This window comes from Pteropus medius, unplaced genomic scaffold (assembly GCF_902729225.1).
Source record: "Pteropus medius unplaced genomic scaffold, Ma_sr-lr_union100, whole genome shotgun sequence".
Taxonomy (NCBI): Eukaryota; Metazoa; Chordata; class Mammalia; order Chiroptera; family Pteropodidae; genus Pteropus; species Pteropus medius.
Genome location: NW_024340701.1, coordinates 18,489,446 through 18,503,373, shown reverse-complemented (window position 1 = coordinate 18,503,373; position 13,928 = coordinate 18,489,446). Strand labels below are relative to the sequence as shown.

At 32.2% G+C, this 13,928-nt stretch overlaps 1 protein-coding gene and 1 pseudogene across 6 annotated transcripts in view; both read right to left on the bottom strand.

Annotated features, from left to right (window-relative positions):
• Window positions 1-13,928, bottom strand: part of USP9X (ubiquitin specific peptidase 9 X-linked) — a 117,902-nt gene that overhangs the window by 64,389 nt on the left and 39,585 nt on the right. For all 6 annotated transcript variants that reach the window (XM_039888607.1, XM_039888615.1, XM_039888596.1 and 3 more), the window contains 8 exons: window positions 12,344-12,456; window positions 11,031-11,249; window positions 9,199-9,314; window positions 8,746-8,997; window positions 8,535-8,673; window positions 5,519-5,671; window positions 4,680-4,784; window positions 984-1,190 (listed from right to left, as the gene is read on the bottom strand). In XM_039888607.1, the coding sequence (XP_039744541.1) occupies window positions 984-1,190; window positions 4,680-4,784; window positions 5,519-5,671; window positions 8,535-8,673; window positions 8,746-8,997; window positions 9,199-9,314; window positions 11,031-11,249; window positions 12,344-12,456 (1,304 nt within the window). The remainder of the gene's footprint in view (window positions 1-983; window positions 1,191-4,679; window positions 4,785-5,518; window positions 5,672-8,534; window positions 8,674-8,745; window positions 8,998-9,198; window positions 9,315-11,030; window positions 11,250-12,343; window positions 12,457-13,928) is intronic.
• Window positions 4,365-4,483, bottom strand: LOC120581211 (uncharacterized; annotated as a pseudogene).

Below are 13,928 nucleotides of genomic sequence, written 5' to 3'. Positions count from 1 at the left end.
ATAGCGAGGAACACTGAAAATTTATATTTTACCAAGAAATTAACAGTATAGCAATTAAGTTTTAAAAAAATCAAAATAAGGACATCCACAAATAGACAAGCAGAGAAAGAGATAGAAATAGGTATAAGCACAATTAAGAGTTAATATTATAAAGGCGAACTTATTTTATGCATATTTTACTTCTCATTCCTTATTTACTTTACTTTCTCTAAGTCAATAGTAATCAGAAATGCAGGTTTGTGTACTTAATTTTAAGTTTGCATTGTTTTATAAGTATATGTCTCCATTTAATAAATAATTTAAAATCAAGGCTCTTATTACTATTTGATATACTGAATAAATGAACTATCACAGGCAACTATAGTCAAAAACTGAGTAGCATCTGAATCGCACTTACTAGAGCTTATTTTCTTATCCCTTTCCTAAATTTTGGTTTATCAGCCAATATTTTCAACAAGCAAATAGTTTTAACAAGTGAAAAATTAGTTATTCAGCAATGTTCACTGTACTATGAATTAAAAGATAAACCTACTACAAGTTAGAATGCAGGGAAGCTGTTGTGTGATTTGCTCACAAAGAAGGCACTGTTTTATTATTGCTGAGGAAATTTTAATAATTTTTAACTTCCATATGAGCAAAGAAAACTTCTCTTACCTATGAAGATCCTACTCAGCTTTAATATCTTATATCTGATATATTTGAAACTGGTATTTTAGCATCATATATTTGACAATACTATCATTACATAATATATGTCGCTTACATTGCCTTTCTCCCACGGAGACTAAATTGCTTTTGCAGTGATACACAGAACTTTGACATAGAGACCTAAGAAGAGGAGGCAAACTTACATGAAGAAAAGTAAGTAAATTCTTGAAGATTGCTTCAAAAATAATGCTGAAATAACCTGATACTATTCTGTATCTAAGGCATCTTAATTGTGAAGAAGGGTAACAAAAGTGAGCAAAGCAGCACACCCTTACCTGGGAGCAACTATAATCTAATATTTTTATGTGGGCACTGAGAGCCAGGTCCATAATGTCTACAGGCACATCATCACTGTGGGCCAGATTCCACAGGAGGTTCAACACTTTGTGTGCCATCACACCATCTTTATCATCTTCTGCAAGACGACGTATCAGCTCAAGTAGCTTTTCACGTTGCTTTTTACTTGCATTTGTCCAACTGGCCTAGAAAAAAAAATTAAATTACATCAAGCAACACATTTATTTATTTATCATGGCGTAAGTAGCACCAGATTAACTATAGTCATCAGAAAAACAACATAGCTGAGCATAATTCGAGTGGTATCTGAAACATAAGAACAGATTTTAACTCCAGGAAAATAAAATCTCTACAGTTAAGTACCTTATATTAGGGTTTCTCAACCTCAGTACTACTGACATTTTGAGCTGAAAAATTCTTTGTTGTGGGGACTGTCCCATGCACTGTAGGATATTTAGCATCCCTGCTCTCTACCTACTAGAAACCAGTTGTAACTGCTGTGACAACCAAAAAAGTCTCCAGATATTGACAAATCTCTCTCAGGCAGGGGGCAGAATTGCCCACGATGAAAACCACTGCCTTAGATTCAGCCTGTTATTTTTGTTACTTTTTTAATACTGACAGGAATTCTCTTGGAATTTAGAGCTATTCTCTAATTAAATAGATATTAATTAAGTACCATTAATTTGTTTATTTAAGCTGGAATTTCACCTAGTCCTTCAAGACTGGAGAACATGTCTAAGGAAATAAAGACTACTTACTATTCCCCTCCCTGCAAGATGGAGTACTCACTTAATAACTTTAAAATGAAAATAAATAAATAAATAAATAAATAAATAAATAAATAAGCAAACAAATCTTAAATTTAAAAAATGCCCAGTTTATCCAATTGGTGGGGGGGGGGAGGCAGCTGGTGACATCTAGCAGGTAGAGGCCAGGAATGTTACTAAATAATATGAGAACAGCTGTATGTATAAAGGTGCTAATCAGTGTTTATTGGAAAATAATCTGAAATTAACTTCATGGCAAAGAGTAAAAGGCTGAATAAGCTAATTACAATTACAAAAGAGCATTTCAATGGAATCATTACAGACATTTACAATAGCCCCCACAAAATCATAAAAGGAATAAGAAAACTGCGAATGTTAGAAAAAACTGAAATGTGAAATTATATTACAATTAAGAACATCTTAAAAATAGAGGGACAACCAGGCATTTATTCTATGCCTCCTAAAGGAAGAGCACCTCACCACCTGTGATTTATTCTAGCAAAAAAAGTCTCTACATTATGCCATACTATTGATATACAACAAAGCAACAATCAGTCCAGTTTCTTCAACACAATAAATTAGTGAAGAGGGAAACTGTAGATATATGCAACCAATTATAAAGTATAGATCCTGATTCAAACAAACTTCCAAAATAAAGTATGCTCTGAGACAACTGAAAGTTTTAACACTAGTTGACATTAAGGATTTTTTTTTTTTACATGTAATGATATTATCAAATTTTCTTAAAGTACTCATCTCTAAGGGATATATGCTAAAATAATTACATATGAAAAGGAGAAATCAATTAAGAACATCTGTTCATACAAAGCCACCATAAGGTGAGCAAAAAAGACAAGCACAAACTTGGAGAAATTATTTGCAACATTTGAACTGATAAGGACTATCATTTAAAATATGTCAAGAACTCCCACGAATCGATAAGAAAAATACAAAAAAACAATGGGGAAAAATTTGGCAAACAAGTTAACTTAAATAGGCATTTCGCAAAAGAACAAAGGCTTACTTAGAACTCAAACATTTAAAAAACTAGACTAGGCAGGTACGTAAGTAAAGTCTAACCAACAAGTTTGAAATCATTTGGTTGGAGTCTATAAAGAACTGAAAAGTAACTTGGGCTTTATGCTTCCTTTGAATCATCTTTAGTAGCAATTCTCAAGACATATTCCATAAGCATTGCTAGATTTACCAACACCTCAAAAAATTGTGCTTGTTACCAAGTAACAAATGCTCAATAAACATCTGTTAAGCCAAAGGAGAAAAAAGGAATATAGACAATGGAATTATTTTTATTTTTATATTCAGACCATCCTTAGAAGAAGGTCCAGGGAGTGTAGTATCAACCAATTTCTTTCTTCTTTCCTTCTATTATAGCAATCATTTGTCACGCACTACCAATTCATCAGTCATCTCAAAACTAAAAATGGACAGCAATCAACTTTAGAGTATCCATAACTGATTCTATTATTTCCTCAGCTGTCTTTGATATACTTCAATGGATCAAAACAAATGTATTAAAGTTCTTTCACATGTCTAAATTTAAAAGACACAAAAAAGATTCACTCAATACTTTGTTTCCCTCAAATTAATTTTTTTCATAAGGCAGTGATTTATAACTTTAATGTGATTAAGATTCAACTGAAAATCTTGGTTAAAGTATAGTCTCTCCGAGGCCCCCTTATCTAGCAATTTATATTTAATTGGTCTGGGGTAGAAGCCAATAACCGGAATTGATTTTTTCTTCTATTGTAAAATATACATCAAGAAAGGTACAAATTTTTATAATTATCACAGTACATAGCAGTTTTTTGCTATTGCAAATACTTTTGCTCTATACGTTGAACATGTAGTCTGGTGCACACATGCATGGGTTTTTCTAGAGCATATATTCAGAAGTCAAACTGAATGAGTCATGAGAAACTTACACTTTTCCAGAAATACCAAACTATTTCCCAACTGGTTGTAACAACTATGTTCCCACCAGTGTTCAGTATAAATGTTTGGTTTTTTTTAAACAAAACAAAACAAAAAAACAAGTTACCTTCCTGATCTAATGGTCAGTTGTTAAAAGAACACCACTTTGTGTATACTCCCATAAGGTCTTGATTCACAAATTCACCAATCCTTTGGCTTTTACAAACCCAATACTAGCAACTGAAGAGAGACCACTACACAACATGGCCTTTAAAATTGCATGATGGCAGGTATGACTGCAGGAGCTCTTTGGGTTATCTTGTAAATGACATTACCATTAAGTCCATGAATTTCCAATTTGCCTATGTATATCAATCCCAGAATGCCAAGGTATTGGCAACACCATGCTGTCAACTCTTATTTTTCATTACAACAAATCACCCTTTCCTTCAGTTCTATAAAATTCACTTGAACCTATAATGAAAATACCAACTGCTAGGGGAAAGGAACCCAAATTAACAACCTGAGCTTGGGAAAGGGGGTAGGAGGAGAGGGAAGATTTCTCTTTTTTTTTGTTTTTAGGCGAGGCAACCCTTCGTTGACCTCACAGATTGCAAGGGCTTTGTCAGCTTATAATCCCTTATTTTATTTTTTTTACACCTACAGCACCTGGTCTTCCTAGGTGGTCTCCCATCTAAGTACTATCCAGGTCCAACTCTATTTAGCTTCCGAGATCAAACAGGATTGGGCTTGTTTAGGACAGCATGGCCGTAGACGAAGATTCTTTATTTATGAGGACCATTATTATAACATGAAACATCAAGTTCTCATTGGACAAACAACAGTCAATTCTCTCACACCATAAATTGCTTAATGATTTCTATTTAAGCATTTACTGGTACGAGTAACTCGCAGATCTAATAAATTAATTTTACTAAAAATGAAATACTACTTTACGATGTTAACTATTACCTTAAAGCAATCAAAAAGATGATCAAGTTGTTCAGGAGAAAAATCCCATGCCAACTTTGCCAGTAGGTCATGTACATTCTTCACAATGGCTTCATGCTTCCCCGCCTATGGAAAAATCAAAGAAAAACAAAATCTTAGCACACTAGACTTTGAATAGCAGGTAGAAGTGTATACTGCCTGCTGACAACTATTAATAAAGTCCTCCCATCTCCTTCATCTAACTATGTAACGTAAGAGAAATCGTAACATTTAAAATGCTTTAGAATCGCCATCTAAAAATTGACAATTCAACTTCTTGACATACATGGCTAATGTATACTTTGGGAATTTGTGTAAACCTTTATTATAGTTTATTGAATTTAATGTGCCAATTATAACACTGCAAGTAGAAGAAAAATGGGGCAAACCAATGATATTGTTTCAGAACTGGAACTTAAGCACTTACAGGCAAAACTGAAGGTTTTCTTGGTTTCTACAGACTAAAAAAAAGCTTTGCAAACTATATAATTCAATAAAACTTCCCAAGTGATCCATTAGTAGAAATGTCATTAAGATGATAGAAAGAATCATAGTTTCCAGCTCTGAAACCAGAAAGGTCACTTATTCTTTGGATTATTATCCACCTTTACACATAATCTAGTGATTTAACTCTCTCGACATGAGTTTTTCTTTTTATTAAGTTTATGAAAAAAAAAACAATTATAGATGTCTTATACTTTTTCTCTTTCAATAGACATTCCTTACTTTACTATTTGCACATTCAATACAACTACTGTATTTCTTTAGTTTTTAGTATCTTTTTTTAAAAAACCAAGTAGCCACCATTGTAAATTCCTTACCTGTGCCGCCCAGATATTATCAAGATCCTGTAAAGTCAGAGCTTTTTCTTTGATGACAAAGCGAAGAATCTTCTCTAGCTTTTCAACATACTGTGGCTGATGAAGACTATCTCGCAAGACGATGGATAAGATATTGTTCTGCTGTATCCATTCCTAAATATAATTCAAAAACTTGTTTCAAAGCAGACTAAAATACAGAAGCTTACAGTGGTCCCCAACCTTTTTCACACCAGGTACTAGTGCTCCTATGAGAATCTAATGTCTGATGATCTGAGGTGGGAGCTGAGGCAGTGATGCTAGTGCTGGCTGTAAATATAGATGAAGCTTTGCTTTGCTTGCCTGCTGCTCACACTTCCTGATGTGCAGTTCAGTTCCTAACAGGCCACAGACTGGTGCCAGTTTGTGGCCCGGGGGTTGGGGACCCCTGTTTTAAAAATATAAACACGCACACACACACACATACACTTCACACTTTCAACATTAGGAATTAAAAAACACAAAACAAAATACAATCATGTACTATTCTTGCTGTTAATATAAAATCATTTTAAAAATCACAATACTTTCATGAAACTTAAACTCGTACATACAGAAATGCTTCCAAGAATTAGAAATAGTCAAATCATTTAAAAAAAATTGTACTTCAACATTTACTCAGAAAAATATTAAGTGCAGCAATCACTATGGTTCAGGTAGGGTGGGTAACAGGATACATTTTATTATCTTTAGATGTCTTACACCAGTTTTGATTTGGGTGAAAAGGAACCATTTTTATGTTTTGTTTTTATTTATCAAATTACATTATTATTCCTTATCCAGTAGCTCTTTAATCTTCCAAACAATCCCAGTGAGGGATATATTATCCTATTATAGAAAAGTAAACAGACTCAGAAGTGGGAGAATTAGAATATGAATCAAGACTGTATGTTTCCCACATCCGTTTCTCTTTAACACTATGCTATGTTGCTTGACTGGCATTTGTGTACTATCTATACCAGTAGGAGAAAATTCTAACTCATGATCCACAAGGTAATAATCCACACTGTATGATTTTACAGTATTCAACTTAATGAGAATAAAAAGTATTTAGCCCCAAAACACGCTAGAGAAGTACACTTCTAGGCTGGTAAAGGTCCATTTTTAACTCTAATCTGTTGCAGGCAGACATTTTTGTAAAATACAACAAAAATATGGCAGTATCAAATTGCTACAAAAAATTCTAAACACTTATGCTGTTTTCTGTACTCATCTAGGGCTGGCAACAGTTCAAGGACCAGAAGCAGACCTCAAACTATGCTCCACTTCCCACAAGGTGGACAGATAAATCACATACACAAAACCAGATGTCTACCCACTAACACAAGGCCAATGTCTAGGCATCCTTCACATACTTTTTAACATATTCTAATCACTGCCTCCCTTATTAAACTGAGGCGACCTTGAGAGCAAGGACAGTTCTTTTACAGATATCTTGCCAGTACTGTCAAGACAGTATGCGCTAAAGTTATTCAACCAATATTTTTAAAGTGGCATACGTTTTAAAACTACAACATAACAAAAACGAAAACAAACAAATGAGATTATGTCAAACTAAAAAAACCTTCTGCACAGCAAAGAAAACCATCAACAAAATTAAAAGGCAACCTACTGAAATGGGAGAATATAATTAGAAATTGTATATCTGATAAGGGGCTAATATCCAAAATATGTAAAGAACTCATACAGCTCAAAAGCAAAAAAAAAAAAAAAAATCTAATTTGGGCAGATCTTAAACATCTTTCCAAAGACGACATACAGCTTGGCCAATAGGTACATAATAAGATGCTCAACATTAGTCATCAGGGAAATGCAAATCAAAACCACAATGAAATATCACCTCACACCTGTTACATTGGCTATTATAAAACAACAACAAAACAAACAAACAAAAACAAGGAATAACAAGTGCTGATGAGAATGTGGAGAAAAGAAAACCCCTGCACATTGTTGGTGGGAATGTAAACTGGTGTAACCACTATGGAAAACGGTATGGAGTATCCTCAAAAAATAAAAAATAGAACCACCATCTGATTCAGTAATTCCATTATAGTGTACACATAGCCAAAGGAAATGAAATCAGTATCTCACAGAGAAATCTTATGTTCACTGCAACATTATTTACAATAGCTAAGATATGGGAACAATCTAAGTACCCACTGATGGATGAATGGATAAAGAAATTATAGTATACACACACAACAGAGTATTATCCAGCCATAAAAAAAGAATGAAATCATGCCATTTGCAACAACATGGATGGACTATGGGGGCAGTGTTAAGCAAAATAAGACAGAAAAAGACAAAATAAAACAAAAAACATCAACCAACCAAGCTCATAGAGAACAGACTGGTGGTTTTGAGAGGAAGGGGGTAAGAGAAATGGGTGAACTGTTCACTAGTTTTTTTAGTTTAAATAAACTGGAGCAAAAATTTTTTAAAGAATTATAAGCAGTATTAATTGGCAATAGGAAAAAAAAAACTGCAATATATACACGTATCTAATGGTAAATAGTTTCCTAAACTTTCAATGTCAAAATGCTTAATTTTTTATAATGGTAAAACATTAATTCATGTAGATCTTATTCCAATAATTATTTTTAAAATCTTTAAGTGGAACTGACCAAACAAACGATAAGCTACTTCATTCATTAAGTACCAAATACTTAACCAATCTATTCCCAAGATCATCTTTATCTACTTCATTTCAACCAACCACACCCAATAAGCTAATAATTACTTTACAACACCTACATTCATCAGTAAGTTTACCAAAGATGTGTTAAGATACCCATATTATTTACCAAATAATAAACTATGTTATTACAAAATATTCTCAGGTTTAACAGTCATAAACCAATCCAAACACCTTCCAATTTCAAGGTTTCCTTTAAAATGTTATTACTAAATTTGAATACAGCTATTCTAATTTTTACCCTAGGTCGATTCTTACTCATGAAAGAAAACTCAAAGGACTTACTGCCATTCGTTCAGCTGTGAGCCACTCTTCCTCTTCAGGGTTGCCATGCCGATGAGTGTAGTACGATACACTAGATATCACCTTATTAACTTCATTCAGTGCATTCATCTTTCCATTGAAAGAAGAAATTTGCAATAATCTATAAGAGAAATTCAGTGTTAAGTATGACTCTACACGTTCACAAAAATATTTCAAGAGGTAAATATCTTACCTAAGTATCATTTTTAACCTGAATATTTCTAAATTTTTTACAGTTTCTTCTTGTCCTGGAACCCTTGAAGCTAAATTCTTCAAAGACTTAATAATCATTGAAAGGGCATCATTTTTGGCTTCATTCTTTGCTTCTTTTTTCAGTTCTTCATCAGTTAAGTTTTCTAAAAATTGTGGAACCATTTCTATTACTGGAAGAAAGTACTTTTTCACTGTATGTAGAGTGAGAAACTCATAGCATTGTCCAAATGGTCTGGAAAAAAAAAAAAGAAAAGACAAAAAGCTCTTGTATACTTGATTCCTTACAATCAACTAGGATTGAACAGAGAGACTATATTATTTAAAAAATCCAAGTTACCAGTTAAAAAGAACAAACCATATTTAAAAAAGAAACTCAACTTTTATCTAGCAATTTCTATAATGCACTGAAGATTCATTTTAAAACATAACTTACTTAATAAGGGCTGCAATTATTTGAACATTTAATGCTGATCCATTAATAAAACGATCATGCAAAATCTGGAACCCATTTAAACTGCCGAATTTGTTGAGAAGATCCACTAGCCAACCCTGTAATACAGTTAAAAAAAAGTTAACTTCCTGATTTTAGAGGGGGAAAGTACTATCTGAAGTAATTTCTTGACTGAAATATACTAGAAATAAAAAATTCAATAAAACAACATTATGTAAAACCATCTTTGGAAAAAAAAATATTGCATATTGTTCACAGTAAACCTGTCTGAGAGAGAAGCATAAGTAGCTGTACAAGATTAGATCACTAAGGCAGACCTATTTGTTCGTATCTGTACAGTTGGTGAACAGAAAGTAGAAGCTATACTTCTATTTCAGAGATCCCATCACATGAGAACATGTTATTAACTGAAAAAATATATTTTAAATTTATGTGAATAAAAACATTCTTTAGGAAAAAAAAAAAACTAAAAAAAGATATTCAGTAACTATGATGTTTGAATTCATTTCTCCTTAATAGTTAACTAACCCCTGGAATTTATCTGTTACTCCTAACATAGAACATGCGGGTTGAGCTTTTTCTGACTCATGTGAATTCACCCAGAATCTCATCTTAGAAGTGCATTTTTATTTCTCCGGTAACTTAAATGAAACTATTAGACTGATATACTTGATAATTGTGTATTAATATATAAAAACAGTATATGTGCGCGAAGTAAAGAAATAGTCTAAAGCTTATCTTCCGATGTTTTCAGCTGCAATGAATGTTTAAGCAATTAGGAATACTCAGTAATCATTAATAGTCGAGAAGAGCTAGGCTTCAAAGAAAGATAAAAATACCTTCAACCAGAAACCATCTTAAATCAAGTTGGTTCCCTGTGATTCTCTTACAGAGTATTACTGACCAATACAACAAAAACTATAATAAAATAAAAAAATACAGGTATATGTTGAAGAATGCCATTATTTCTGTATTAATTTGATTTACTCAAAAATAAGCCTGAGGTGGCAGCAATACGAGCTTTGCAAAATGTCAGAAAAATCTCATCTCTTAACACATTTTGATGATTTCCACTTTTAACAGAATAAACCATGCATTGTATGCATAAATTGAAATTTTCCTGGCCGGTTTTTCCTTTTTATAAGGCCCACGATATTAAAAATGTCTCCTTAAATTCTAAAATTTAAAAATTATACTTTGTTAATTCTATAATACTTATTTAAAATTATAGTTTAAGGATACATTTTCAAGTATATACTGTTTATGCCGGTATAAAAACTTACATTGGAGAACTTTTACATTTATGTATAGCATATATATTTCATTGATATTTATACATTTAATATGTTGCCTTCATTTATAATTTCTGTAATCTTACTTTTATGACACATTATTAGATACTTGTAAGATATACCTGATCTTGGAGTCAAAATCTTGGCATATTTAAAATGATTGTGGCCTTGGTCAAAGAAGTAATTTCCTACTCTTATTTAAAAGGAAAACATGGTGCTTCATACTAATCCACATTATCAGTATTTCCCAAAGGGCTGAGCAAAAGACAATGGGGACTAACTACACAGAGAAAGCTTAATTAAAAAATAAAAATAAAAAAAAGAATCCAAAACAATTTTGAATTTTGTCAGTTATACGTCAATAAAGCTGAAAAAGAAAATCCAAAACAAAATAATACAGAATCCCTTTAAGAGTAGTATGAAATTATTCCTCCCCAAGTTAACAGACCGTTTGGATCATTTAAAGTTTTGTGGCACAGCAAAACTGTAACATTTAATTTTGAAAGTAACAAACCAACACACTTTTGGTGATCGAGGGTCTGGAGAACGAGCAAAGAGTTCATCTTCAGGCAACTGAACATTTGAGGAAACAGATTCACATGGACGTGTACCATTGTAGATGTGGAATTTGCAATGAGGATTTAAGGCCATGGAGAGAAGTTCTAGAAGTGGAAACCAATCTTGGGACAACTTGGCCACACATAGCTCCACTAGGCGATGAGTATTGTTGATAATACACCTCTGTTATATAAGGGGGAAAGGTGATTTATAAAATCAAAACACTGCAATTCCAAACAAATATTTTCCAATCTTAATATCTGAATGATCTATTTTTCCATATTGATCATTTAGATTATGTTTAATTTCACTAATATTGGGACCAAACTGATATATCAAAAAAGACAAATTAGTATATTCTTTATAATTTATATAGTACCAATTTTCAAAAACCATTTGCAATGACTTACAAAATGAAGAAGGCAATGCTCTATGTCCACAGACAAAATACAAATTACCATTGTTTTCTCTTTGGAATTTGTATACTAGAGGCAGCAACTCTAAAAAATATATCAATTATCCAGATGAGGCAGCTTTGCTAAGCCTCAATGCAGAAGTCTGATGCCACTTCCAAAGTTTCCATTTCCATACTTATTGTACATTTTCCTAGATTGAAGGCATTTGTAGAGAAGATAGAGAAGATGTATGTTTGCTTCTGCTAGTCACTTGGCAATACCACCAATTAGAGACCACTTTAAATTCTCCATTTGAGGACTTTTTTGTATCACAACTATCATTTGAATTCAGACTACAAAACTATTTGAATACAAGTTTGTGGTTTAAATTTTCCGATATTTTTTCTCCCTCTACCAGGTGCTAAGGTTGAGGTATGCAGGGTTTCCTGCTGTCTTTTTCTGTATGGTAAGTTAATTTTTCTGCATAACCCTTTGTGTCCCAGATTATTAGAGTCCTCATCTTGGGTGTATTTCTTCCTTAGTGGTACATAAAATGAGTGGTGCATCTCACAGTTGACAACATATTTTCAATGAAATGTGGTGACGTGCCTAATGTTACAAGGCACTCTAGAAATCAAGAGACAGTTTTCTAATTCTAAATCTCATACTCATTCTAAATGATCATGCTTCCTTCAATAGAAATGATAATTTATAAAAAGTGTTTTAAAAGTTTCTCCTTTTTAGACCCTTTAATTCAATGGGTCACATATATAACCAAATATACATATGGGTGTGTATGTGGGTATGTGTGTATAAATGAGAACATACTCACAGGTATGATTATGTAAATCTAATTTTTAAAAAGTCAAATGCAAGACTCACATGAATTTCAAACTTCCAGCCACTCACTGCCTCATCTGTAAGGATTTTAGTGAATGATATTGTCAACCCATCTCGAAAAAATCGCTGACATGCTTCACTTTTAACATCAAGGCCTAGAAAAGGGGAGAAAAATTAATGTAAACAAAATATATCTGCAGTTGTTTTACAATGTCTAATTATATAAAAAGTGAAAATTATAAACTAGTCACTGACAGCTAACAAATACATACTAGCTTTGGTAAAAAACAGTGTTATTTACGTTAAGAGGTCAAAAAGGTAACTGATTCAGAAACGAAAACAATTTTCAAAAAAATAATAATCTTCAATGAATTTTAAAAATATGGATGTGTATCAAGTACATTAAACCAAGTAATATAAAGATGAACTGAAAATATTTCAAATTATGACACTGGACCTTAAACACAAAATGGTTACCAGTACCATGTGATAGGGATCTAAATATTTCACAACTTTTTAGTGTCTGAGAGTAAACTTTAACCAGTGACATCTCATAACTATTTTCAAAATCTTATTTTGGTTGTAAATTATCCATTTGCCACCGATATCTTTATACTATTCAAGTGTTTTATCAAATAAGATAATTTGTATTGTCTTAGTTATTAGTCTCTTTCATGGTCTCAGCATTTATGCTTCTTTACATCTTTAACTTCATCTGATTTCAGAAAGGCAATAGTCATATGCCCCAAACAAAATCTTAACTCTTGTTAACAAAATGAAAAGCTATTCAATTTGCATATAAACTATTGTTTGACTTTAATTACATAAGAGATAACACTTCAACGCAGTACTGTATTTAAGAAAAATATAAACTTTCCCTAAAATGAACCAGAATCCCAGAAAAAGAAATATAGGGATGGAGGAGATACATGTCCAGTGAATGACAATATTTTACCTATCATTGTTAGGACCTAAAACATGCCTAGGACAAGTCTTCAAATATATGCTGAACTGATGAATTAATACGTAAATGAACATAAGAAATTTGAGCCATGGAAAATAATTGAAACCTGATAATGTATTCTAAGTTTTATTAGATTATTTAAGGTACTAAAAATATTCGTTTTTTTATGTTGTGACAGAAAGAAATCTAACTATGGGAGGTGAACACACAGTATAAACATATATATGCCCTACTGTTAAAGTGTATGACTGAAACTTATTGGATTTCGTTAACCAATGTCACCATAAAATAAATTAATAAATAAAAAATCAAACAAAAATTAATTTTTATAATAATCTATTTCAATTGTGATAATGCTTGATAATTAGAACACATCCATGGCTATACTATGTCAGATACTGAAATGTCATTGCCATTTACTTTAATCTCCAATTCTTGAAAAATACAGAGAATATTACAACAGTAATCCTTTGTTAAGGAGAATCCAACTGCACCCTAAAGTAGACCAGTAGTGAAAAAAATGATGAATTCTAACATTAAGCTTTAAATTCTAGACAACAGAACAAAAACACCAGATTCCTTTTCACTGATTAAAAAAAAAGACCCCATCTTTAAGTTTTTTTCTTTTGAGAAAAATTAAACCGTTTTTGTGCATTAAAAAAA